Here is a 27,993-nt window from a genome sequence, read left to right on the forward strand (position 1 = left end):
CACCAACCGGCCTCCAACTAGATTTTGTGCCACTGACCAGGCACCCTCTGGGCCCAGCCCAGTTTTCAGTCCTCCCCCCTCTCTGCTCATCCAGACCATACTCCAAGAGCTTGCTGAGGGAGACAATCTCCACTGCTCTTCCCTCAGCCACCAGGCCGGTCATTTCATGGTAGAAGGTGGTCTGGTTGGTCAAGCACGGCTTCAGTTTTCCTTTTTCCCCCCTACACAACAGTCGGAGCAGCGCCTAAAGCCAACCTGGCCGCCGTAAGGATGCTGAAGTCAGAGCCCTGCCCGCTCCGCCCAGGCGTGGCGACGGACGGGCGGCTGCAGTTCCTGCGAGGCACCAGGAGAGGTTGGATCCTCTGTCCCGGCCAGGCACAACCTCTAGGAGCCTCCAGCCCCACAACCCTGCCACAGCTGAGCTGGCTCCGCTGCGCTTGCCGTTCACACTCCACTTGAGCAAACATGAAGTACGAAACCACCTCCTCAAGCTGGAAGATCTGCACTTCCCCAGAGCAGTGTTGGTCCTTTAAAAACGCATTTGGCTGTTTGTAAGTGTGCAGGAACACCAACTTTAATAAAGTTCACACACCGCGATTCCTTAAAAGAATAGTAAAATCATAGTTTATAAATTTATTCTTAGTCCAGAGAGGCTCAGATTAACATGTTTGAGAAAAAGAAATCCTCTGTCTCAGAACTTAAGTACAAATTTTTGCTTAAACATAAGCAAAAGGTATTTCTCAAGTATAAAGTGCACCTTTTATAACAGATTCAAAACAAACCCAAGCAACGATAACAAAATTACGTTATTCTGAACTATACTTGATTTTATGCAGATAAGGGAGGATAAATGCCTTTGCTCTGCGATGCTGTTTCTTGAAGCATAATAAGAAGTTCGTTAAAAGCTTTTGAAGAGTTCACAACCCCTTCTAATAGATATCTGGCACACCTGCAGATCGGGAATACCGTCAAAGCAGAGGTTGCATCACATCACCTTTAGACACGCGAGCGCAAGTACATAAGAAAGCAGCAGAGCGCAAAATGACTTCTGGTTATTTCAACGAACGAAATCTGAGTGAGTACGTGAATACTCACCATCCTTCCCTCTGCCTAACAGCCACCAGTTCCCATGATGAAAAGGGCAAAGGAAACGCAATCAGAGATGAAGAGAGTTCTGCAGTTCTCTCACAGTGACTTCCCACTGTGTCCGTTTTCAGACCCACACCTGGCCGTCAAAATTGAATGCTGAACTTTTCTTTCCCCATTTCAGATATAAAATTTCAAAGCTCGTTCCAATTTCTGAGCATTACTGAACCTTTTTGCTTTGCGTTTTTAGTTTTGACAGCAGGCTTTTTCAAGTTTTTAGGTTTGATTTCATGAAAGCAGCCTTCCTCTTAGACCTGAGTAAAAGATGAGAGGAACAATGTCTTCCTCGTTCACTTTTTCAACTGGACAGACATTTGGCAACACTCACATTAGTACTGCCAGTCGGGGAAAAATGTGAGAACTCTTATAGTTCTACAAGGGAGAGAAAAATTACCACAGGAACAGCAATCGTAGATCCAGGAGAAACAGGGAAGGGATATGAGAATGGAAGAGCTCCCGAAGAGCCACTCTACCTAGTACAGCGTAACGCAGAAACAAGGTGCGCTTGGTGCGAGGAAGAGCGGAGCCGGTGCAGCGCCCTGCGGGGACTCACTAACCACGCCACGGCCTGGGCGCGCACCAACCTGCCCGCAAACATTGGGGCAGCTCTGCTCTCCCCCCAAGCACTCCAACAATGGACGTTTGGAGCAGTTGTTGCAGTTCAGTGTAACAGTAAAAATATAACATTCAATGTATCAAAAATACACTATAAAACAATTAAAGGCGGCACGTCACTGCAATGCATTGTTACTTCAATAAAAATTGTGGTCACACTTCTAGCAAGAGGCCTGCACCTTCATCAGCTCTTTGAATGCCAGAAAAGTAATCTTTGGTTATTAAAAAGACTCTCCTGTCCCCCACGTTTTATTTTTTTAAATGGAATTCATTTTGCTATTCTCGAAGATGCCATCTATGTTTTTTTCAGAGTCCTATTACCTCACTGTATTTTCAGAAGCGTACTTAGTCCTCTCTTCCTCAAGCACTGAACACCCCCCCGCCCCCACCCCTGCCCCGGAAACACCAAAAACCTGAGCTGGAAGTTTTTCTGCTAGCTCATGCGATACCACCATCATCTTAAGGGATCAGGACCAGAAGGAACAGTAACGTGTCTTCAGCAGTTCTTGTAATAACGATGAATAGCAATTTTTAAAGTTACTCTTGCTACAGAGTGCAAATACATTCAAAAATAAAGGAGAACTGAGTTTGCTCTGCTGTAATAGGTTGTTAGTTTTTCTAAAAGTCCATTTGGAATATGCACTTTGTTTAAGTACCTACATTAAAACATACTGTATTGTAAAACGCATTTCTGCATTGTTCTGTACGTTTTTACGGTCCACCCAACTGGCTTTTAAAAGAGCTGCTGCTCAGGTTTACTCATCTTCTGGAGAAGCAGACTGAATAGTGCAAAAGTAAAAGTGTTACTTATCAAAAGGAAGTCTTTGTTTGCAGTTGGATTCGGCAGCTGTCCTGTGTTCATCATCTCTCCTGTTATTCCAGCTTTCCTTCATTGGAGTTAGATGAGGGGCAACCACATCACTATCCTATTATTAAAAGTCAGAAAACAGTAATGCAGGACATCCACTTTCGATTTCTATCCTAAAGCAGGGGAAAAGCAGCTCAGTATCAGACTTAACAGAAGAAATAAATGCCAGGTCCTGGAAGCATAATAAATTAATGACCATTACAGACATCCCCGAGATGCAAACTGCTGCAGTCAGTGATAGCATCTGGCGGGGAGAAAAAAGTCGCCCACGTATCAGAGAAGCCTTCACCACTGGCAGTCCACCTCTTCCTAAATTATTACCGGGCAAATCGAGGAAGATGAGCAAGCTTGTGTTTTGGGCATCAGTACAGGAACCGGAAACATTATTCTAAGTGTTTCCTCTGAATTCGCCACAGTTATCTCATTTAAAACTGTTGCAATCCACCCGGTGTAGGTGCTCGGGATGTGCCTTTCACTCTCTTAAGGCGCGTAACTTTGCTACAGTAAGTGGTATGGTCTAAGGCGGCAGTGCTCATCCTTGTCAGACATATATGTTAACCTAATGCTCGGGCACCGCACGCACAGACATGAGCGCAACAAACTCTCTAAGCTTAGAAATAAGCTGGCGAGACACATGCTGCCGTGTTCTGCAACACGCCAGGGCCTGCAAGATGGATATGCTGGAACCCGAAGGATCTGCTTACGGGATACAACAATACTCTACAAGCTACCAGCAGAGAAAGCTTCTTGCTTGATCCATTTGTAAAAAGCCCTTCTGAAATTTACTGCTCTCAAAAGATGGATGCCAGAAGTACGCCACAAGGACGAGCCTTAAAAGAAGTTGTTGTTTGTGCTCCAGCACATAAGACAACTCCTCTACTGCGTGGTCGTTCGTTTCAGAGGTAGCTCTTTCCCCGAATGAGACTTGTGGGTGTCCGAGATGCAAAGTCAGGGATATTAACACACACACGCTTCACAGAACTGTTCACCCTGCATTTGTTAAGCAACTTGAAGATTTTAATATGAGCATTTATTTTACTTTGAGGCTTGATTCCAGACAGTAGAAAATAGCTGAAAAAGTGCACGGAACTGAAGAAAGCTATTTCTTTCCCCGATACGATCATCAGGCAAACAAAAGTGAAAGCCAAACATGAGGGGAGAAACGTAACAGCTCATCTGCCAGCACATCTATCAAACCTACTGAAGCTTCCAGCCTAAAAGCCTCACAGGTCGCGAACACAGCGGAGCGGCTCCGTTAGCGTTTTCTACTGAGAAGAACTCACTCGATACAACCATAACTGCTTCTCTCCAATGATGGATATACTGGAAGTATCAGCACATAATAATTTTTTTGGATGCAGGTGGCCCCTTTCCTGCTAGGGGAATGTGACGGGGATGCCGTCTCGCACATCACCAGTTTACAGCTACGAGAGTTACAGGCTTCTCCGCCACCAGGAGAATGCAGGAGGAATGCAAAGCAAGACATAAAACGGACTCAGGTTCTGCTTCAGAGCCTCCATTTTACTTGCCAGCTCAGTTCTGACACTGTTCTCAACAGAAAACGTCAGACGAGTTGTAACATATCCTCTTCCTTCCTCCCAGCTGGAAACTTGTATGTTCTGAGAGCTGACAGGAAAAGGAAGCAAAGAGAACAGAAAAGGCCTTCCAAGCACTCAGACGAGGGACTAGCTGCCAAGAGAGTGGTCTGCGATCTTATTCCCACAGGTCTTTTCCACTCTAACAGGAGTGAGTTTAACAGCTGGCGAACAAGGAGGGAAAGCAATAGAGCTGACCCGACCTCCTCCCTAGATCTTTTCGTCTCCCAGTGCTGTTCTAAGCCTTTCTATGAGGAAACCTGCATTCATGAACTAGCGAGTGCCTGCGTGGACACCCAACGTTGTTATAAAAACACGACTTTTCAAATTACCTAAGTTACATCAATGCAAATCCACCACTATTTCAGTGAAACCAAAGCACGTCCAGATGCAAGCCTCAATAAAACCAGACGCTAGGTTAGTGAGGAGTGGCTCTGCCAAAAAGACAAGGTCTAAATGCCAACTTTTGTAACGAAAGAGCAAGTTTATGGACAAAGGTGAAGAGCTCTAAGAACAAGAAAAATAGTACATGAGTTTGTTACCTGTGGTTTGGTGAAATCCTTCTCTATACACCACTGAATAAAATACTGTTTTGCAGCTGAAACAACATCTGGATCCTGACTTTTGCAATAAACCCGGATAACCTGCTCTGCAAACCTCATGGGTAATAGCTTTGAAACCTTTGGAATAAAAAAGAAATAAGCTTTAGTATTTCTTGAAATTCAGGGTCCATTGAACTTCAATTTTTTTCATCTGAATACAAGTTGATGGCAGTAAAAGACACCCCACTACAACCCACGAGCTTTATGCAAATCAACTGTATTTCTTCCTAAGACTCCCAGGGTATCCAAGTTAAATACTGTTCATATGCAAAGGCTGTCAGGACTCCAGACTGCTGTAGTACAACACACACTGAAGACCCACAAGGACATGGACTCCACAACCTCTTCACAACTCTCCTCCACAACTACTGCAAGAGCTCCCATGAAGCACTGTAACCACTTCCACCCCAAGCTGGGAAGAAGATGCCCTTCCGAAGCCAGCTGAGGAACATAAAAGACTACCTGTTCTTTACTGATCTTGACTGCCTTGGAAGGATCAGCCTTGCAGTAGAAGAGAACGTTATCAATGGGATTCTGTTCTTTCATTCCATAATCCATATTGATAATCTTGCGTGCAAAACAAAGAAAAAGGCATTTGTTAAGGTTTGTCTTTAGTTTTCTCACAATAAATACAAAAGGATACAGGCTATACTTCTGTAAATGACACTAATCAAATAGAACAGTAATTAATAAATGATTACTTGATAAATCAATCTGGTATTTGCATTTTCTTCCACCACTTTTCACTCTGAAGCTGCCGGGTGAATATTCACATTTACACCAACCAGTTCCCAGTCACACTCTGAAACACTCCAGTTTCAAACAGTGGAAGCATGCTGGTCCCTCGCCAGCCAAAACACACAACCTTCGGAGGCGGCAGGAGCGCTTACAATTTTAAACAGGAAGTTTATTTACATCTGCTTGGTACACCAACAGTTGTGTGGTCAGCAGGGAGGAGGCCAGTTCCCCATGACCTTAATTTGTGGGACAAGGAAAGCACAGTCATTTACTTTGAAGTTAAGTAAACTGCTACAGTTTTACCCAGCCGGAAGTGACTCCTCAATACAAAGGAGCCTTAGAGGCGATTTGTGATGCGTTCTACGGAAAGCCATTTGTTACCTCTTCCCAGAACTAACCAAGAACAGGGATTAAGCTATTTGATGCTTGCAGACTGCTCAAGCTCTCTCCTCCGTCTCAGGCTCTCTCCTTCCCACCAGGGCAGGCTGGAGACTGAGCGGTGGCAGCAAGGTGCTTTATGCAGAAGACAAAACCCAGGAGTGACTGCGCTGCATCAGGTGTGCAATACCAGAAGCCTGGAAGTCGCCGTGCCTCTTATCCTCCCACCGGGGCTCACAATTTACTTGCCTTCATAACCTGCAGCAGCGGTTCCTAGACCGCTCCGTATGCTACACAGGTAACACCCACATGCTAAAAACCAAAGGTTTCCCTACTGCTCCTTTTCAGAGTGAGGACAATCACGGGAGAGCACGTTTGTCACTGGGAGCAGAAGGGCCCGAAGCCTCTGTCCCCAGGCCCTCCCAACCACAGCAAACCTCCCACGGGGGAAGCTCGTTGCTCTCAGTGCCTTAAATTGAGCAACTAGGAGACCAGACAACCCTCGGGTTTTATTCTTTCACTTTGCAAATGTATTGAAACGTTACCCCAATTTTCACTATGGTATACAAGGCCCTCTGTGATTGAAAAGTTTTTACTCTGAACCCGCTCTGAGAGATACTTACATCAATTATGAAATCTTCAGCCTTTAGCTCCACATCTGGAGGATCCTTTTCTGGCTTGGAATTAGCAATGCTTTCTGCCAGGCTATTATTCTGGAAAAAAAACCAAAACCACAACAGTAACTCAGCTTACATTTATGCACGACAAAACATGTCACTGAACTACAGATTTCTTCATAGCTTGACAGACTCCTCTTGCAGCAATCTGGTTGTTTGAATCCTTGTATACCTTAGCCATAACTTTTCTCCCAGTTTTTAATAACAAAACAAGCTTATTTAATTGAGAAGAGCCAAATACTGCCAGCCTGGGGGGGAAGAGTTTTACATCTGATGACAGAACGGAAGGAGGGGAAGGATGAGGGGTGGGAGGAAGAAGTGGGGGAGCGGGGTAGGGAGCTGCCATCCAGGATGCTGAAGTCTCCATAAAGCAGAAAATAAGTACCTTCAAGCAATTGTTTTCCTAATACAAGTGTTTTGCAATTAAGTTTCCCAAAGCGGAATACTAAATGTTTTTACTGAAGTTTGGGTTTTTTTTTTTTAAATGAAGGGCTGCAGGATCTCACCCTCTAATAAAGCTTTTATATCTATACATTGAAGCATATTAAAAAAAAAAACAAACCACCAAGAGACAGACAAGATCAGTAATGTCATTGATCACTACAAAAAAAAACCACCCCAGAAGCAGCAAGCTCCCAGGCAAACTTTGGAGGGGATGGTGACCTACTTCAAAAGCTGAACCCCACCAGGGGGTTTTGTCTGGTTTTGGACCCGCGAGAATATTCCCTGCTTCCAGCTAGGCTAAAGCCAAGCAGAGGAGCAGGGTGTGATGGAGAGCACTTGTTTGTGGAAACCTGTAAGTCCTCATAAAAGGCTGCGGCTGAGCAGGACAGAGAAGGTCATCTGTTTACCTCTGCCCAGGGCTGGGGACGATGGAAGATTCGATGAAGCAAGATTCCCTGGGAGCAACTGAGACTCCTGGAGAAAAGCTTCGAGCGCAGCATAGAGCTGCCAGGAGACAGGTCCAGCAGGCAATGAATTTAACTAGCAGCATTTTTTTTTTTTGCCGATTTATCCATTGCAAAGACGGGGAGATGGCTAAGAGCAGGGAATCACACGCATTGCCAGGCTGAGGCAGACATGTGGGTTGTTGTGACTCAAGAAGCCAAGGAAAGGTTTAGACTGAGAGGAAAGAATTTCCAGGAGGCAGGCTGTTTATAAGCTATTCTATTTCTATTCTGTATCGGAACGTATATATGCTAACTTTCTCCTTTTTTTGTTTCCTTTTTTTTTTTTTTTTTTTTAAGTTATTTCTTCCAGTTTGCATTAACTGGAAACTTAGCTTTGAATTTAAGAACTCTGTATCTATTTGGGATGTTCTCCTGGCTCTGGCCAGCTTGAGGATCACAAAACTGGACAGGGCTTTGAGCAACCTGCCCTAGTTGAAGATGTCCCTGGCTCACTGCAGGGGGATTGGACTAGATGACCTTTAAAGGTCCCTTCCAACCCAAACTATTCCATGATTCTAAACCTAAGAGCACTGTGGTCTCTTAAGGAGCAGAACAGACACAGCTACATCTTGTCTAGCCACCGCTCACCTCCAGCACTTCAGAGGAAAGTTGAGCCTCTGACATTCCTGCAACAGGCACCTCCAGCACCACAGGGGGGGAAATTCTCCCCCAGCCCCTCAGCTGAGCATCAGGAGCTGCAAAGCATTGGCTGGATAGAATCACGGCACCAACAATGACCCGGGTCTCCCTTCAGAACAAGACTCAACACCTCCGGATGGATTTTCAGAGTGAGAGTTTTTCTTCTCAAGAAACTGTTTAAAGGTGGAATTCACTCTCCTGACCATCTCCTCGGTTTTTTTAGGCTACCTATCCTGAACTCCTCCTCAGAAGGGCAGAAACTTGACAGTCAACGTACAACCACTTCATGTTGTGCTGATGTTTTCCATCCTCATGTTTCCTACTTTTTTAATACAGAATCTCTTAACACTGCTTTTTCTTAGACAAAGAACACAAGCAAATCTCTTCAGACAAAAACATGAACAGGGCAGTAAGACACCTAGTAGTCCTTCTCCAACCTTTTTCTTTAAAAGAGACTAATTTTTTTTTACTAAATCTTTACAGATACAGTCAGCCACTTCTGGAAATTTGGCATGGAAAATTTTAAGCAAAAATGGCTGAAGTTTAGAGATAATTAACTGATGATTTGATAACATGGTACAGCACATTACAAGAAAATCTCAGCCACCTGAAGTAACGTCAGCTCTAACATAATATTACTTTGAAATACGACAACAGCGGTTAAACGGATGTCTGATGAGTGCTTTGAAAAGCAAACACTAGACAAAAATACATGCACGCTCATGCTAATTATAGAATTTAATACCAAGAAATTCAGAAGTTATTATTCACTTTGACGTTTGTTCTCAAAATAAAGCACACAAATTACAATTCAAATCAAAAGTGTTCCTTATAATTTTAAAATTTTAATGAACAGAAGATGATAGTAATAACCTTCTCAATCACTGGACCATAACAGCTTTTTATGCAATTTTGTATTTTTCAGTGAACAGTTCTTTCTGGAAATATTTCTGCAATAACCAACTTCTGAATTTCCACCTCTTGCCATTCTTCTGGCTGTTTCTAGATCAAACCTTTCCCAGGTTCCTATAATACGATGCACGGCTCAGCAACGTAAAGACAGGAGGAGAACTTTTGACACTATTTTCGGAATAGTGGTTACGCAAAAAAAAACCCCAAACCAAACCAAAACCAGACAGAGATAGAGGAAAAAAAGATGGTCAGCAACTTAGAGAACGTTTTTAGAGGGACAGAATTCAGGATTTTCCACCAATGGACATTACCTTTACAACTTCCCCCACTTTTTCAGGTTGAGTCTCTCCTAAAAACTTGTATAATTCACGCCGTTCTATTTTACGCAAAATTTCTCGTGCCTCCTTCAGCTCTGGACAACTCGAGTGCAGAATTTCCAAGTAGATATTATCTGCCAAAGTTGCATTGATTTTTGTTAAGCATGTCAAAGTCCAGTGTCACAGCAAAATGCACGTACAGGGAGAAAGGTTAAAGCAACAAGAAAAACTGCTGGTTCAGGAAAAGACACTTTCAGAGAGTGACTGAACATACTAAGTCTGGCAACTGAGAAGTCCCAATATCGTCTTGATTTTCATCAGATTCGTTAACAGTTGTTGGCAGAAAAACTAGCTCAATTCTCACCCTTGCAACAAGTTTTATTATTTCACTGAAAGTTGCCTCCTCTCCTTGTTCAGCAGAATATCCTAAATGCCAGCACTAACTGGCTCAGGGACAAGGGCACTCCATCTTTTACAAGAACAAAGTACTTCCGTTAAACCTTCAGAATTTCTCAGATTTTGGATGCCAGCATCAAAATCCCCCCTCCCGTCCCCACATGACAGTGAAGTACGCAGGTGTGTTTCCCACCATCAATAGAAGCAGCAAGACTCAGGTTTCTTTTGATGTGGCTTCGGGGCAGAAAGGTTGTTTTGGGCCGTCCTAAAGAAACTGCTGCTGTCAGGATGCTGCTGCCTGTCACAGCCCACAGAGCTGCACTCTGCGTCTGTTCGCATTGCCCAGGTCCCCTGGGACCACAACTGGCTTAAGGAGCTCCCAACACACTCCAGAAGCAAGCTATGAGCCATACACCAAAATATCTTTAAATGAGGGTTGTTTTTATGGACAAAGTCGATCGAAGTCAGGAACCTCTCCACAAGGAACAACAGACTAGGTCTCTTCAGGCTGAGAGAAGAGATAATGCAGGGGAAATAAGAAACCCACGAACACATCCATCGTGCAAAAGCAGTAGTGACAAGGAACAGTTTGCTGTCTCATCCTTTACTAAAACTAGGATTTGCTGTCAAATCAGGAGCCAACAAATTAAAAACTAACAGTGGTTCTTCACTCCTCATGGGAGAAAGCTAGGCAGCTTTCTGCTGCAGAACTTCACAGAGGTTTATCATCTGCAAAGATCCAAGAGGCAACTGGACAGTTTCACAGAAATATCACTCATCAAGGACGACTGGAAACAAGCCTATTGTTCTCTTAGAAGCGCCCAGGCTGCAACCACCAGATGCAGGGAAGGCAGTGCTTTGGTTTAAGAGGAAGACAACATACTTGTCCTTCGTGGTTCACTGTTACATCTGATGTTGGTATATTCCTTGAATCGCTCTCCTTACTGTTTAACTCTCCTTGTTGAAAAGCACAGCCCCGGCAAGCAGCTCCTTGCTGCGGCAGACTGTTGAGAGGCAGGGGACAGTCCCTGTATCCTTGCCCCGCGCTGTGCTCCCCCCACCAGGTACCACAGGTCAGCAGGCAGTTACAACAGGACCCTGGTGCTGACTTGCTAGCGTGGCTGATCTTACAGACCAGGCAACCCTCAGGAACAGACCCCAGCCCACAAAGAACTTAGTCTTAGTTCTGGCCTTTCTGCCCAACCTTCCACAGCCCAACACTGCAATTCATGCTCCCCAATCACTACTGCCGCTCACAGCCAGACGCTTCTCCCCTGGGGCAGAGGGACACAGTGTCAGAGGGACCAGGCAGCTCCTCATCTCAGCACTCCGTGCAGCCCCTTTACCCGCGTGACGCAGCCTATGGTCAGGCTGAATGTTGCTGTGGCAGATGAAGCATTGCCAGCAGGCTGTTAGCATCACGCAGGTTAAGGCACACAGGATCCTCTGCAGCAGTGCTCTCGGCCTCTGTCATCTTGTCCACGGACCAAAGACAGAAATTCTTGAATCTCTCTGTTGGCCAGCCAAGGCTTGGTGATGGAAGCTCAGGAAAGTTGTCTTGCCACTCAGGAAAGATGCCTCGAGAGTCCTCGTGAGCTATAGCTCACAGGTGCTGCAAGAGCTGCCAGTACTTGGGAGCACTCTTCAGCAGGGTCTGCAGCATCCTCTACCCTGCAGTCACCCAACCACAAACAGGCAAGGTCTGCCTTGCCCGCGCTGGCCTCCATCCCCCATGCTGCTCCAAGCTGGCAAGGGCACGCTGCAGCCCTGAACACCAGCCAGAGGAATGCTGGCGTGCCTCACAGCAAAGACTAGGAGGAGCAGACAAAACCAAGATGCTATGGTGGTGTGAAGATGTGGAACTATACAACAACACAACTCAAGCCAGTTTCTGTGAGTTCACTAATTTCTGTGTTTCCTCTTCACAGCACTGAGCCAGACCTTGAGGAATGGATGCCAGCAGGCAGACTGTTTTTCCGGGAAAATACCATAAGTCTCAGCTCTTGTTTGCTTCACCCTGTAATCACGCTGGAGTTCCCTTGCATGTCTTCAAGCAGGTTGGTTCTTGTAGGGTAAGTACACAGAGCAGCATTCTCACAAGCTCTTATCCGAGCAACTAGAAACTTGCAGAAATAAACTAAGTTGTTCATATGTTCTGCTTTCTTCTGTTATATTTGCAAGCAGGGTAGCAAGGTCTCAAGCAAATCAAATCAGACCGCATCACAGCCCTTTGAAACCTGCCTTGGGGTTAGTTTCACACTACAACACACACACAGTACTTCTCTACCTGATGTAGGTAGACCTTGCAGCTGACTTGCATCCTACTTGTGACAAATGCAATAAACTCAGGGTACAGGCAGGACCTCCTGACAGCACTGCTTGCAATAATCTGAATTTGAATGTATGCGTAACATAAGAAGTTGGTGCTTCTCTCTCTCACTCCCCGCTTCCCTTCCCTCTGTCCCCCGCCCAAAAGAAAGTAACTTAAACTAGAAGGTCTTGCTCTCCCAGAGAGATACGACAGCACAGAGATTGGACGGTCCCGGTCTGCCCCACCATCTGCGCACAAAAGCAGTACTTCAGTAGTCATGGGCAAGGACTGAGCTACAAAAACAGCATTCTAACAGGTGCTCATATTCTTTTGCTTTAAAAAAAAAAAAAACAAACAAACCGTAATCTGAGAGTTCATACCAGTTAGCTTAGTGTAGGCTTCCATGTCCTCCATTGCTGTAGAAATCTGGTACTGTTTTCCTCCAGAACCTTCTATTTTTAAAAATTTGTCTGCTTTTTGAAATGCTTCTGTAATCCTAGTTTGAGACAAAATTAAGACTTAAAGAAAGCATCATTTTGAAACACCTTATTGCTCAAGAGTCAAAAAAGAAATGCATTAGTATGTTATAAATAGAGGACAACAGATGAAACTTCCTCCCAAGTACACAGCAGACCCTGCTTGCACTGCAGTATGTCCTGTCTCCACCCTGTCACCGCACATTTCAGCAGTCTTTCCATTTACTGAAACCAGGTTCAGATCAGACCTTAGCCTTCTCTCAGTGAATGAGCAAGTACACTTTGTTCTGCATCAAACTATGAGCTTAACATTGCTGAGACGATTGCAGAACCCTGCAAGACAGTGACATGGTCACTCAGCTGCAAGGAGGCTGCCTCACAGCTCACCATATCCTTGTACAGAGTCATTGCTCCAGGAGTTAACTGAGAGAATACAAAGCATTCTGAAGGTAAAGCATCACGAACATGTGCTATTTTCAGGTGGGAAAACCCAATGTTCTAAAGATCAAGTTCTTCCCAAGTTCCCTGTACATCTTACTGTCATTTTCCAGCCTGTGTGCTCATTTGGATAGGCTGCTGTAATTATGGTGAGCCAAAACCTAAATTTCTTTGCTGTTTTAATTCCTCACTCATAGGTACTGTCAACCCTTCGCATTTTTAGTCTTGAGTTTTAAAGGATCACTAAACCAGGAGCTGAAGTTTACGAAATTAAAACAGCCACGAATCACTCTTGTACTGTGTAATCCTCTGTGTTCCTTTTTTCCAAACTCAGCAGACGGTTACTCAGCAGCCAAGATCCTAATGCAAAAATATTTGGGGATACAAGTATTTCTGCTTTTCAAGAAAAGTAAGAAGAATAATGCTATAGGGGAACTTCTGTCGACACCAACAAGTGAGCTACAAATGCCGGTAGCCAGCTGAGCTGGTCCTGAACAATTCCTGCTGTGGCATTCCATGAACACAAAGTCAGGCCTCAGCGGAGCGACAGTAAGCTTGCTCATTACTTTACTCTGTTAGTAACTTTGCTCTATTAACCAGACAGTTCGAGCTAAGTGGTCTAAGTTGTAGATAAAGATTTGACTTCGGCTGTCAACACTTAAAACAGCATAAGCACACCCTGGTCCTACGCTTCTTCAGGGTTTTACTAAGTTTCCGCTGATTGAATTTCATGTAGAAGGATGTTGCTGTCCTTTTTTGGGGTTCTTTGTTTTATGTTTTGTTTTGTTTTTTTTTCCAATCACAGCCTCTATGATACTCTAAGCACTGCGCCTTGCCACAAGAATTTATTGTACATCACACCTTATTGATTATCTGAATATTCCAAATGGATAAACAGTTTCAAGAATTTAAAAATAAGTGGTATGCAAGAAAAGGAAAGTATAATACTTGCATTATTTCAATGATGTTGCCAATCTTATGCTGGTATGCTCGGCGATGCAGGCAATTCCGCGTGTGGAACATATCATACAAATTTCCAACTTCCTGAATCAAAAAAACCCAATCGTCTTTTACTTTTGGCATTGTCTCAGTTGGAAAACTAGAACAATCAAGGAATCAAATGAATTGTCTCTTTCCATTTGCGGCACAGAGCAGAAGGGTTATCTTTCACAATTTACAAATTTTGAAACAAACTCAGGCTGCCGTGGGAGAGCAGAGACCTGACAGTGACTCCAGGCAGCCTGGGCAGAGAAGGGGACCTCTTGCTCCTTCAGCAGCCCCTCACCAAAGCCACGCTCATCTCTTGCTCAGAAGACCTGGAGCAGGATCACGCGCAGCTGAGTCTCCCCTGGAAGGACCCGCCACCAGCCCTTTCAAACAGAGTCTTGCTCTGTCCCTCCCTTCCTTAAACCAGTTGCTTCTGAGAACAGCTCTCAGAGCAGCAACTACTTCTTCCTCTCTCGGCCTAAAAAAAGCCACCAACGTCCCGCAGGCAACCGCAGCATCCCCCTGCAATCCAGAGTGCAGCTGAACCACGCTGCCCGAGGCAGGCTTTGCGTGCCCCGCACGCGCTCGGTGTGCTGCTATACCTCACACGCATTTTGCTGCTGAGCATCCCTCTGTTCACACACACGGCTTACCTTGTCACGCGTACAGATATGCTTCTGATTTTTTACTTCACAGACCCGAGTGAATTTAAGTAATCGCTTATAATCAAAATTATTCTGGATTCCTAGGTGATGGCAATCCCTAAAAATATTCCACGGAGAGTGTTTAACAATGAGATCATACTTGTACAGACAGTAGCATTGTTTCAGTAGGAATTCATAATATAAACAAAAACAATTAAGATTTGTACCTTGCAAAATAATCCCATTTGTCAACGTCAATGCCATTTTTTTTGTTAGCTACTATCTCATACAGGAAACTTTTCTCCTTTTGTCGACCACGGTAGGGCCACTATGAACAGGGGAGCCGAGAACAAAACAAATCAGAAACAGTAAGAAATTAAAGTGTGCAAACGTTGTCACTACAATTTCTTAAAGATGGTGGGAATACACTTTGACTTTGCTAAACATCCAACACTGAGGTTGCAAAGAACACAAAGACAATAAAAGGGCATTCAGAAGCTGTCGGGCATTAGAAATCCAGAAGTAGGTCTTAAGCAGTTGACTTCCCAGAATATCAGGAAGAATAAAAACCACATACACAAGTATTTCATTTCCCATTCTACTAAACTGAAATGCCAAAAAAAAAAAAAAAAAAGCATAGTAACAAAGAGGTGAAAAGGTTGGAATCGTTTAATCCTCAGGGAAGCCATTAAACCCACAAACACATCACTGTCTTGCAGCCTTCTGCAATCAGCTATACAACTTTATAGAACAGAGTTTTAAACCAATTATTTAGATGTTTTAAACAAAAATTGTTTAAAGCCAGCTACTTAAACTCCTAAACCACAGGGGATAATTCAGCCATGAGACAAGAGGGAAATCAACACCAAAATATTAAGACACAAGTTGCACATAAACATTATTTTCTTGAAAATTTAATGATCCTTCAGCTAAACAAAAAAATGCCAGATAAAGGGCTTTCATGTTACCTGCATCACACAAATATTTAAATTTATATGAATAAGAACGGAAACGTGTAAGCAGGAGGAAGAGGGCACATCATAGGTACAAACATCCTGTGCTGATCACAAAGAGCTCTGCTACTGGGTCAACATTCAGGACGCCGTTTATGGTCAACGCACGAACGGCCCGTTGTTCATGGCAGGACCAGGCGGCCTGACACGTGGCAGCAGCACAGCACAGCACAGACGCCTCGTCAGCAGAGGAGCCTGGACTCTGCTAAGGCCACCACAGTACGCGCGACTGCCAGTGAAAGGTCCTGCAGCCTAACACCAGGAGGGTGGCAAGAAGGTCACCACGTATCACCTATGACACTTCTTTTCCTGCTATCCTGCTGGAAAACAGGCATAGAATCCACACAAGGAAAAACAGACATTGGGTAAGAACCTGGCACAAGACCAATGGAAGTGGCAGGCAGCAAGATTTGTGTGCAAACAAGCGCAAGTGAGTAAAAATCAGCTTACAGACTTTGTAAATCAATATCCCCTTCCTACAAGATCTCAGACTGAACTTTATTACGCTAAGTTCCCTATGTTTGTCATCAGAGTGCTGGAGCACACATGGCAGAACCACACACCGCTATAGCAGAAAATAATGGGTAAGTGCTAACATTTGTGGGTGGCTTGTTTGGGACAACATACAAGTTCTGATTAGGACCAGATTGTCATGACAGATCTCCTACTGACGGGTTCTTAATTCTGGTGGCAACTGAATGGGTGTCCTTGAAGAGATGACAAGAACTGTAAAGTGAGGAGAGAGGACTTAATTCTTTCATAGAGTTGCGAGGATTAATAATGATGTTCTCTTCTTCCTTGCCTCTTGAGGCAGCACATTTCCTCAAGTCTTTATCCCTGCCTCTGTGTTTTCTTACTGCAATAAATCCAAACATTTTGCTACTGTCATCAAAGCTGATGCGGCTCTGGCACTTGGGCCATGCTTTCCGTTCTTCATTGCCTCATCTCTGCCAGTTCTCAGTTTTCTTATCCATTATCAGCTTGTTACCCTAAACTATCTCCATGCATTCTTCATAGGGCCACCTGAAAACAGGACCTCCCATTACCACCACCTTCTGGCATCCAGTAAATAGACTGTTATCCTAACCTGGTCATTTAAGGTTTCCATTAAAAATTCAGTTCCTCCAACCTAGTTACAGTGAATTAGGTTCACTAAATACAAATAACATTCTTAAGCTTTCTTCTAATCTGAAGACTCTGAGGTAAGAACTTCTCAGGACGATGTAAGCACATAACATAGCAAAGCTACCACCTCCTGCCAGCACTGTAAGAAATAAACACTACACATCTCCAGCATCTCTTGTGCCAGGATTATCAGAATTTCATGGGGGTAAGAATAAATAACAAATCATAGCAGAAGCAAAAATTATCTATCCTTTCAGTAAAATTAAAGACATTTATTGGGATAACCACAGGAGCAGTACACTGACTCACCGATTTCTCACAAGCGGTTTCATCTATAGGCCCTCCTATTTGTTCCTTGATGAAGTTCATATCTTCTTCCAGGACAAGACCGTACGACTTCATGACTTCTTCTAGTTTATTGGAAGCGATCAGGTGCTCAAACATTTTAACAGAAGCAGTTTCATGCTGTGGAAAAAAAAGAACACCTAAACGTTGCATTACAAAGTTTAAGAGTCTTTCCTGCAGTGTCACAGCTTTCTCCTAACCCAGCAGCGTTGCCTGTCACCTGGGCATGGTGGTGTGAAAGTGCAGCACTTGGGTGATTTTCTATTCATTTTGTATCTAACCAAACAGGAGATCACCCCGTTTACAGAGTCCAGAAACACACTTCAACAGAGAGCTGGTAATTTCTTATTTTCACCAACAGCAGTAAGACCGTTACAATGCTAAATGACACAATAACCAATTCTGCTGTGCAGAAGATTAACAAATTTACTCAGCTGATTTTGCTTAGTAATTACAAGCAGAGAAAGGCCTGAAAGGACTGCATTACACTACATTCACAGCAACACAACCTTTGAAACGCTGTTCAAAGTTTCTGAAAGTTTGAATTCCATCTAAACACTGTATTAAATATCTTGGCCTTGAACTAAAAATCTTAAACTGGAAAGGAAGCTCCAAGTTGGTATTTGGCATCTGTAAAATACAGTCTGAAGAAAGCTCACAATAGGCGTTTTAAGGCCCAGTGCTGGCTTAGAATGATCAGCGCAGTCCTAACGAATTCTGCCTCTTCAGAATCGTATTACAGGCATTGACAAGACTCAGACACTTCATTTCTCCTGTGTGTCACCCAGCGTGACTTCTGCAGGAAGAGGACATGCGTACACAAATGGATCTCATGAAAGTACAGAGGAGTTCAAGAGCATTTGCACTTTCAAGGAAGAGACGCTGGTGACAAACATCTGCCCGCACTTCTCCCCACACCTCTTTCTGCTTTGCTAGTAAGGCTGTATCTGCTCACAGTCATGCTGAGGGGACCGACGTTCCCCAAACAAACAGTTAAAGAGAACAAAAAGGAAATCGTCACAAGATTAAAAGACAACATTCTGGTTATGCCATCAAAATGATGCAATAAGAAAAGGCTAGAGGATCACTATATTCTCACAAGCACTGGCTGCCTTTAAAGATGAATCATTCTCCCTTTAAAAATTTCAGGTTTCTATTTTTACTTTAATAGCGAAAAGCCTACCTTCCATTTCCAATCTGGACGAGTGAGTGGAATAAATCTTCCATCAAACATGTGTGAAAATGGCCCATGACCTTAAAAATAAAGATTACACAGGTTTAATTTGAGACATAGTTGTAAAAATACTTTGAGCAGGCCAAGGATCTGGTTTCTCTTGTATTTGACTTGATCTTGATATCATCTATGAGGAAGATTCAGCTCTAGAGAGTACGCTTTCCTCAGATGCTTTAAGTACTACCGCACTTAATGCCAGTTCCATCACCTACACCACAGGCAAGCACTGCAGTAACACTGAGTACATTAATTACTCTGTGCCAGCTCTGAAGAAAATAAGTAGTTATAAAATAATAACAATTCTTGAAAAGGCCACTCCTTTCACTCTGAAATGGTTTAAGATACCTGAGGACATCACAGAAGTAAGTGGACACTTCAGCCACTGAGGGCAGAACTCTGAACGCCATATGGAAACAAGACCAAAAAAATGGCTAAGAGTGGCTACAAATTCACCAAGTGGAGTTGCCTCGGCAGATGTACCCTGGACCAAAAAGGAACAGATAAATCCCATCTCGGAATATGGCCACGCAACGAGCAGCCCAAAACTGCGCTCGTGTTCTGATCTTGCAGCCAGCTCTTTTCATCCAGGTTAGTTTTCAAAGAGCAACAAGCCACCTCAAGCGTTACTTACCCAAATCATGACAAAGCCCAGCAATTTCTACACAAAGGATATCTCGCTGGGTTATGTCCAGTTCGGGTTGTCTCTCCTTCAGTGCACGAACCAGACATCCTGCTAGGTAGCCCACCCTGTTGCAAGGAAAAAAAAAAAAAGCAAAAAAAAAAGCAAGAGAATATAGTAGTGTTTTAGGCTGAACAGAAAAAGAGCAGTTCAACTATTCTATTTCACTCCATTAAGTCACAGCCCTTGTCTGAGAGGCAGCACAAAACAACTACTCAAACCCTAACCTGCAAGAGAATCACAGAAACTATTTCCTGCAATAGAGTTTTAGCCATCAGTAACACATTTGAAAGAAAAAAAAGCATGAGATACCAAGCCCAAAACAGGGAGACAACAGCAACCTGCGGTGTTTCATGGAGCACAACGATGGAATAACTGCGTAAGTGAACAGCAGTGCATTATTGACAGCGTGCATCTTGAAGTACCACAGCTTACACATCATCCTTTGACTTCCAGACAGTGCAACTGCAAATGTCCACAACAGTCACCAAAGCATTTTCTTCTTCTTTCAAATTGCTGTTTTAATAATTGTTTATGACAATTATTTCTCTTCCTTTCATTCATTTTAGATTTGACGTTTAATTTCAATGAACGGGACCCTCTATTCTCATGACACAAAACCAGCAGGGACAAACATACAGCACGTAGTCCTGTCAACTGTTTACAAGCTCTACACCGACTTCCTTTTCTATTTGCCTCAACAGTCCCCCTTGTAGAACATCTTAAAGCAAGACCAGGTTTTCTATGATGAGGTAGTATCTTTTAGCAGACCAAATTTTACTGCTTGGTGTTTTTTTACTGGACCAATAAGCACACAAAGCTCACTTCTCCTATTTTAACACTATAGAAATCTGCAAAATTATATACAAATTGAGAACAACTGTCCTAAGCTTAACTATACAGATTAATTGAACCGTTCAAAAGAAAAGGTTTTTGATACCACTGGAGTTTTCAGTCACCTGTTGTGAAAGCTTTGTTTATATCCCTCACATTTTTGTCTTTTCAGGTTTACCAGATGCAGTCAATTCCAGCTTGTCTCACTGATCTGACCCTTTTGCAACAGCCATTTGCATCTTGTTTGCATCTTGTCACAGAGCAGAGGCAGAAGCCAGACCTACTCCACAATATTTCAGCACTAACAAAAGCAACTTTAGGCTGGCCAGATCACATGAATAATAACCGTTGACTAGTTCAATTTCGCTGCAACTTGGGACAGACCTTTAAAACAAGCTTAAATTAGTCATTAATCATCTTTCTCTGTGGAGCGTGAACGATCTAGCAACACTCTAGGAATCCTCCTGTCCATCATCCGTTAGTTACCGTTTAACTTATACAACAGCTAACAGCCTGACAATCTGCCATCGACTGGCACACATAACTACAAATGCAAACCTTAGAGATAAAACGAGTTTTAGCTGTGCTGGACAATATAAGAGGATTACAACTGTCTGGCAAGTCATTTATAGCAGCCCCAGTACCCTTCCCAGGTTTATGCTTTAAACTCAAATTTTGACGAGGGAGAACATAAAGCACTCCACGGTTTTTAACTAACATGACTCTTAGAAGAAAAGGGGAGGGGGAGCAAATCTAACATTGATCCATCTTGCAGGTTTCTTTATCTGTCTTTATTAAAGGAAGTTCAAGGGAACAGCCCATAATCACGCAGGATATCCGGGAACATTCGTGAAATCAAAAATACCACCACAGCAGTTTTCACCAAAGCTCAAAGGCAGCGATGCCCTTTGGCTGACACTCCATGTTAGTGGAACCAAACTCGGGGAAATCCAAATGCAAGAGATGGGCAGGCAAGACATCGTCACCTTACCCTATAGAGTGTTCAAAGCGGTTGTGAGAGGCTCCGGGAAAAACAAAGTAAGTGCCACCCAGCTGCTTGATGTATCGGAGACGCTGAAACTGAGGCGTGTCGATGATGCGAACAAGAAGGGGATGTATTTCAATGTGCCCATGAATTGGATCGTTAAAAACCTATAAAAGCCAAACAGCAGCGTAATTAACATTTAAAATTTGACTTTGAAAAGAAACAGGCATCAAGGTAAAGGATATCTAGAATGGCGAGGTATTTAGTGGGAGAGGTGGATTCTTTTGTTTGCTCCTGTAGAAGAGCCATACCCTGACCCTATACAAAGATTTATCTTGGAGAACTACTTAAGGACGACATCAAAAAAGTTATTTCAGAGGATGAGGGAACTAAAGTCAAAATCTCTAAGAATGTTATCTGCACCTATGTAATTCCAAAACTTAACACTGGAGAAAACCATTCTCTTTATTAATCTGCTCTTCCAGTTAAAGCAGCATAATGCAATACATGCCTGAGATACCCAATAAGAAGTGTTTGGATTGACATTGTTCACGTTTTTTAATTTGCAGAGTGAAAATAACGATTCTTATCTTTTTCATCAACCAAAACACAAAACCCAAGATAGCTGAAATACGAAAGAAGTACTCCCAGATCATCCCCAAGCATGCGCTTTAAGAGACACCTGAGTAACTACAGTGACTTACTGGAGAAGATGAACATACGTTTAATCCTTGCCTCCAAACAGCAGATAAAACCATTTTATCACACGCGTATCTTGCTAAAATACTGAGGCAAATAAGGTTTTTCTGTGTTCTCTCTGCTCTAGGTGACTGAGCTGACGCAGCGCCAGCAGATGTGCAGACTACTAAGGAATGCGTGCAGCCCTGGCCTGAGTTAAACCAACATACACCACTGTGAGAAACTGTTGGACATGGCAAACAGTGGAAGAGGGAAGGAATCTGTTAACCCAGGCCTGGGGCTAAACTAATTTTTAAAAGAAACACCAAAACCAAGGGGAGGCTCTAGACAAAGACAGATGGTGAAAGAGGAGCTTCTCGACACATTTCAAAGAGCTCATCTGCTCATTCAATCTCTCACAACCGCCAGGTGCCCACATCAAGCTCTTAGCTGATGATTTTAACAATTTTTCTGGTTAATGTGGTTTTTCAAAGACCACCCACTATCAAGGAGAAGAGCTCCGCAAAGGAAAGACACCGCCAAACAAGGACGGGAGGCACAGAGAGAGGGAGAGGCAGCGCTGGGAAGCGTCAGTGAAGCCCTGGGAGCGGTGTCCTCCCCACGCTGGGGCTACCTTCATCACATCCACGTGCTGCTGTCGCAGTTTGTTCAGGCAGGCCAGCACTTGTAGTCTCTCAGACGGGAGGCTAGAAAGGAAAAAAAGACAGTGAGAGCAGTTTGCAATGCATTTCCCTTTACAATTTGCAGTACATACGGAATTAACTTGTTCGTATTACTCTGATATTCATTGGCTCTTTTACAGAGATACACATTGATGCAGCTTTTTCAGAAAAACATTGAAAGCATTTATCCTTCTACAGTCAAGTAGAGAAGGAAGAGAACAAATAGGTACAGAAGTTGTGTGTAAACCTGTGTAAGCGCTTCTCCCACTTATACAGAACCAAGAAACAGAAGCACCAGGATATAAATACTCAGGCAGAACAAGCCTGGAGGGAGAGATAATACACTCTATTACAGCCACTTTTATTAACTGTCTGCAAGCCTTGTCCTTGAGCAAAATGGTTTCAGCCTCAATATGACAGCAAACACCTTATCACAAAGTAGTACAATTTGCTACCTTTTATGCTCTTCAGCAGTTAACCATCCTGAGATCAGTTTTACATCAGTCTTTCAATTTAAACTTTACCAGAAAGTAATACTATAAAACGTCAACTATTAGCAAAAAATACTCCCAGATGCACTACATATTTTCAGCCGAATCATGTAATAACACACAATCCATAAAATATTAAACGCATACGATGTTTGAGCTGCTGGTGAGCACTTTTTGCCTTAACCACTCAGTATCCCTGTGCCTAACAGGGAGCTCCTGGTCTGTGGCCTCCGCTGCTCACAGACTGTCACAAGTGTTCAGCTGTCCCCACTTGCAAGCAAGATGAAAAGAACCAGAGGTGATGCTCAGACCAGCGTGTTATTTCACATCCCAAGTAGCTCAGTTTGTAGGAATAGTCACAAACCCCTAGATATTTACAAGGCAGTTCCTGAAAGAGCCCACTATTTACAGGGCAACAGAAAGCACCCAACACTGAGGACAAGAGAAGAACCACCTGCATCTGCCCATCCTTCTTGCTCTCTGCTAAGAAGAGAAGATGAACTTCGGCGTGGAGAAGAGCTGAGGAACTATTCTGCAGCCAGCAAACCATAAACTTGTGCACACCTATCTTTACACTTCCAGGAAAAGCAACCGCAACTGCTTGTTGAGGTCTGTCCTGAAAACGGGACCAAGAATATTCAACTGCTGCTTATAAGAAACACATAACCTTTCCGACCACAGGTATGGCTAACTCAGGCAGGACTAGTGCCTGGGCTGGTAACCGAGCTCCTCCAACACCATCCTCCAAAACAGTTCAGGGACAGTAAATTCAGAAGCGATCTGCTTCCAGCCATCTACATTCACTTCACTTCTGTGGAGAAGTTCTCTCTCAAGACACTTACCTATCATGCAGAACCACATCTGGACTAGGACATCCTTGCTCTAGCAGACTTCAAAAAATTAAAACCCAAACTTGATGTACAGAGATGGCGCCCATGTTCTTAATTACAACTAAGGTCTTCAGTGGATATCACTTCAAAGCATGCTAATAATGGAGATCAAAGATCACAAGCGTGTTTTTGCACGAGCTGTAACGCTGCAAGAGGCACAGCAGCACACAGTCATGCAGCAGACCTCAGGTAACAATTGCCCTAAAAGATACTCTGGGTCACACAAAGCACAGGAGGTAGGACTTCATGACATCTTTGAGAAGGTGAGGCAGTGCAAAGCAGCACCCAGCGCTAAGCAAGGGACAGCACTGCTGAAGGCACAGCCTGTTGATTTGAAGCACTGGATTATACTTTTAAATGCCGCAAAAATTCAGGAGTGGGGAGAAAATTAACTGGAAACTAGTCAGGTATGGAAGGAGGAAGGCATGTGGGCGCCTACCACCCTGAGAAATTACCAATGACTGCAACTACAGGAACAGCAGAGAAAGGACAGCTCAGTACCACTTATTATACAACCACCTTTGCAAGCATTGTCCACAAAGAGCATAGCCTAGTGTGCCGCTTTGCTCCAGAAACTCACCTCCAGCAGGATCAAATTAAACGGTGCTAACACAGCCCTCTGTACCGTATCACACCTGCTGGAGCACCCTTTGTACGGATCGGTGCTGCTGCACAAGGGTGAGAGAGCAGCCAAAGGAATCGTCCCAACCAGGGAGACTGGGAAGTCCCCGCCTGACATGCCACGTCAGTGGCCTGTGCGTCTTGTCGTCTTGCCCTGCCTCCAGGAACACTAACCCCCATTCTGGGTTTGGCCTCCAGATGACAAAGCACACTGTCAATACAGTCCTGGCGTGACTGATCACCTGAATGTCACAGAGAGCGCTCTCTATCCTTCTGCAGATAGAAAACAGGAGGGGATTTTTCACCTGGCGTCTACATGGCAAGACTGCCTCAACCAAGAGATTTCATGCAAATCATGCGTTCGTACTGTGGTTCTCCAGGGCTCTGCAGGCCTAATTCCTCCAACAGCCATAGCAGCAATACTGCTGGCTGCCTTTGAAAGGGTGAGAACTGACACTTCCCCATCCACTCCCCTCTGTCCCTCCCTGCTTTCCCCATGCCCTCACTAATGCCACAGGTGAGGAGGGTGAGAAAACCCCTTTCCTGCGCCCATTAGGAACTTAAACTACTCTGGAGAGGTCAGCCAGACAGCCCTGCTCATCATCTGCATTTAATGTGCAGCATGCCACACACAACACCCACTTCCAGGAACATGAGAACGCGTAGGAAACCCATAGCACTGCCTTCAGGCCCCTGTCGTCCCAAGCTCTCCCCACTGAATGGCCAGGAATGGCAGGGAACTAAATATATTTATTCATTACCAGCCTGCCACAGAGAAATGGTGAAAGTTACTGTAGGACACAGCATGCAGTGAGATCATTCTTTACTGCAAAGCTAAGATAGTTTAAAAAAGCAGAAGGCTCCAGCAATTTCTCTTCCAGTTCACAACATTTTCAGCTTAACGAAAACAATATGTCAGATCTCACTAAAGGAAACACCTTATAAAAGAAAACCCACAAGCATATCACTCCATACCCCCAGCACTATACGTTCTCCATACCGACTAAGAGTTCTTCACAGCCGTTTGATTCCATCGCCTGGACCACACACTTAGAGGGAATTCCTTGCTGCCCCATCCTACCTACATTCAGCACTGACAGAGCCCGACGAGCCTCAGAGCAGCCTGCAGATGTCCAGTGTGTCCAAGCATCCATATGGGTGCTTGATGCTCAACCAGTCAGCGAGGTACTAAAAGCAACCAGCCTCCTGGTAGTCTCAGAAAACTATACATCCGCATGTTATTTCAATGAGATAATTAGCTTATACTTCAGAAACAAATAAAGCCTTTAGTTACTTTCCTCATGATATCACACTATTTCTATCTGCACACTTCAAACAGCTATAGTTAAAGCCCTTCTTCCAAAAACCCCAAAAGATACCTTAGTGACTCCTGCCAACACCTTACCTCGTCCAAAGCACAACTCTTCTGCCTTGTCACCTTGAGTCACACCTGCTTTTCTTTCTCTACCAATGGCCACACCCAAATGCCCACTCCTTCAACTCACCTTTTGCAACCTGCGAGTATATCCAGGATGTCTTGATATAATAGAGATCAGAATCATAGAATGGTTTGGGTTGTAAGGGACCTTAAAGACCATCTAGTCCTACTCCGCTGCCCTGGGCAGGGACACCTCCCACCAGCCCAGGTTGCTCCAAGCCCCGGCCAACCTGCCTTGAACCCCTCCAGGCGTGGGCCAGCCACAGCTTCTCTGGGCAACCTGGGCCAGGGGCTCACCACCCTCACAGCAAAGAACTTCTTCCTGGTATCTCATCTAAATCTACCCTCTCTCAGTTTAAAACCGTTCCCCCTCGTCCTATGGGGCCCTTCATCCTCAGCACAGTGTTAGCTCTGACAAGTTTTAGGCAAGGAGACAACCTGCACACCAAAGTACCCCAAACTCCCCACAGACAACACAAGCAGAGCTCTGCACTTGTGTGCGCGTGCCAGATAACCACACTCCAAACTGCCTTAGGGCCACTAACCACAACATCAGCAAACAGCTTAAGTGGAACAGTTGGTTTTGAGAGAAAATTGGAGGAAACAGCATAAACAAGGTTAGCAAAGGAGTAAGGAAAAGACATTCAAAGATTAAAAAGCACCAGGAAGCGGTAAGCAAGAAAGATCGCATCCCAGGAGAGGTGAGCAGAACTGACCCCAGTGGGGCAGAGAAGGGGCAGCGCGGGCCCTTCAGGCATGTAGGATGACAGGAGACGTTTACATTCTCTTCTGTTTCTGAAGAGCAAGAAAGCATATTCACCACCAGAAAAATTACACAGTTTCTGGGGACAGTCATTTCCCTCACTGCTGGGAACAATCTTTCACGTGCTTTAAGACAGCATTCAGTTTTCCTGTACTCATGGCAGGTGACTTCTACCAGGTGGGAGTAAGACTGTGCCAGACTGCCCGCTCCACACAGCCAACTGCTGGGGCAGCTCACGGTGCCCACCGAACTCCGCCACTCGCCCACAGGCCCATATTCTGTCAGGACAGACAACAAAATCGCTTTTTCCCTAACAGTCCACCCTACTGTAGCAGGTGCAACAAAGAGCAAAGTCCCAGTAACTGTTGCAAGATTAAAATTTCAATGCCTGGGATTTGCCTCAGGGAGATGGGCGAAACCCCAACTTGACAAAGCAGCGCCTGCTCGCTATTTTAAAAATTGTTGGTTCTGTTGTTACTAGAATTGGAGCAGCATTGACTTTAGGCTGAAACTTCTCATCAAAACCCCCAGAATTTACACCGGCATTAACACTTAAAAGGTTATTGTGCTACCGGTGGTATTTTCATTAAGGCCTTTTAAATGGATTTGTTTTCCTTCTCTTGATTACTGGGTAACCAGCTACTGTGCTCTGGATGGTGCCGGCTGTGCTGGGATCAGCAGGGGAACAGATAAACCGCTCTGGAGGATCAGCCCCACAGAGCCCGTTCCATCGCCTACACCCGCTCCGACGGTCTTACCCCCAAGCTCTCGGGGTGGGAAGGGGACGAAGCCATCCCATGAGCTCCGCAAACACCTTTCTCCCCTTGTTGGCCACCGCGGACGTGTCTTGCCAGGCACCGACCGACCCGCAGGGGCCTCGCCGCGGGGAAGCCCCTCGCCAAACGCCCTCCGGCTGTTTTCAAGAGAAACCGTTCCCGAGGGCGGTGGGCACCCGCCCTGCTCAGTACCGGCGGACTCGGCGCTTCACCCCGACGGGGCGCGGCCGCCCGCGGGGGCCGAGAGCCGGGGCCGCCTTCCACCGCCCCTCCACCCCGCGGCCTCCCGCGGGGGCGGCTCTCACCAGACACCGGTGACCTCGAAGGCGCAGGCCGGCAGGTCCAGCAGCATGCTCCCGGTGACTCCGCTCTCTGCAGGGGCAAGCACAGCGTCAGCGGCGGGGCCCGGCCGCCCGCAGGGGCTGCCCGGCCCCGGGCCCCAGGCGCGGCCCCATCGCTCCGCTACCTCGGAAGCGGCGCAGCAGGCCAGGATCGCCCACGCCGCAGCACGAGAGGTACTGGCAGAGCCGCTCCGTGCCCCACAGCCGGGGGTCGCAGCGGCCGCTCTCCGCCGCCGGGCCCCGCGGCTCCTCAGGGGAGCCCTCGCGCCGCGCCCGCTTGGTGGGAGCCGCGTCCCATCCCGCCGCCGGGCTCCCCATCCCGCCGCCGCGCACGCTCCCGGCTCAGTGCGGCCCCTCCGCTCCGCTCGGCGGGGACTCTTGGCGCCGCCGTGACGTCAGCGCCGGGCG

The 27,993-nt window shown here is 45.1% G+C and overlaps 1 protein-coding gene across 3 annotated transcripts; it reads right to left on the reverse strand.

Annotated features, from left to right (window-relative positions):
• Window positions 1–601: 601 nt before the first annotated feature.
• SAMHD1 (SAM and HD domain containing deoxynucleoside triphosphate triphosphohydrolase 1) lies at window positions 602–27,982 on the reverse strand. Of its 3 annotated transcripts, XM_074605039.1 has the most exons (16): window positions 27,711–27,981; window positions 27,550–27,616; window positions 22,217–22,289; window positions 20,911–21,071; window positions 19,038–19,153; window positions 18,356–18,426; window positions 17,137–17,292; window positions 14,917–15,017; window positions 14,699–14,807; window positions 14,011–14,102; window positions 12,525–12,640; window positions 9,432–9,571; window positions 6,566–6,655; window positions 5,289–5,393; window positions 4,767–4,904; window positions 602–2,687 (listed from the first exon to the last, which is right to left on the reverse strand). In XM_074605039.1, the coding sequence occupies exons 1-16, from the start codon at window positions 27,901–27,903 to the stop codon at window positions 2,565–2,567; spliced, it is 1,851 nt and encodes a 616-aa protein (XP_074461140.1). In that variant the 5' UTR covers window positions 27,904–27,981; the 3' UTR covers window positions 602–2,564. The 3 variants fall into 3 exon arrangements, with proteins under 3 accessions (XP_074461140.1, XP_074461141.1, XP_074461142.1); XM_074605040.1 differs by lacking the exons at window positions 27,550–27,616; window positions 27,711–27,981 and adding an exon at window positions 27,227–27,531; XM_074605041.1 differs by lacking the exons at window positions 602–2,687; window positions 4,767–4,904; window positions 5,289–5,393 and adding an exon at window positions 5,409–5,800 and having other exon boundaries at window positions 27,711–27,982.
• Between the last annotated feature and the right edge of the window lie 11 nt (window positions 27,983–27,993).

Source organism: Larus michahellis, chromosome 12 (assembly GCF_964199755.1).
Source record: "Larus michahellis chromosome 12, bLarMic1.1, whole genome shotgun sequence".
Lineage (NCBI taxonomy): Eukaryota > Metazoa > Chordata > Aves > Charadriiformes > Laridae > Larus > Larus michahellis.

Excerpts from the sequence above, each read along its gene's own strand:
- SAMHD1 (XM_074605039.1), bottom strand. The coding sequence starts at position 27,903 with ATGGGGAGCCCGGCGGCGGGATGGGACGCGGCTCCCACCAAGCGGGCG. Across the intron at positions 14,103-14,698 it reads ATATCTGTACGCGTGACAAG|GAAGTTGGAAATTTGTATGA; the intron begins GTAAGCCGTGTG and ends TTTTTGATTCAG. Across the intron at positions 4,905-5,288 it reads TCAAGATCAGTAAAGAACAG|GTTTCAAAGCTATTACCCAT; the intron begins GTAGTCTTTTAT and ends TTTATTCCAAAG.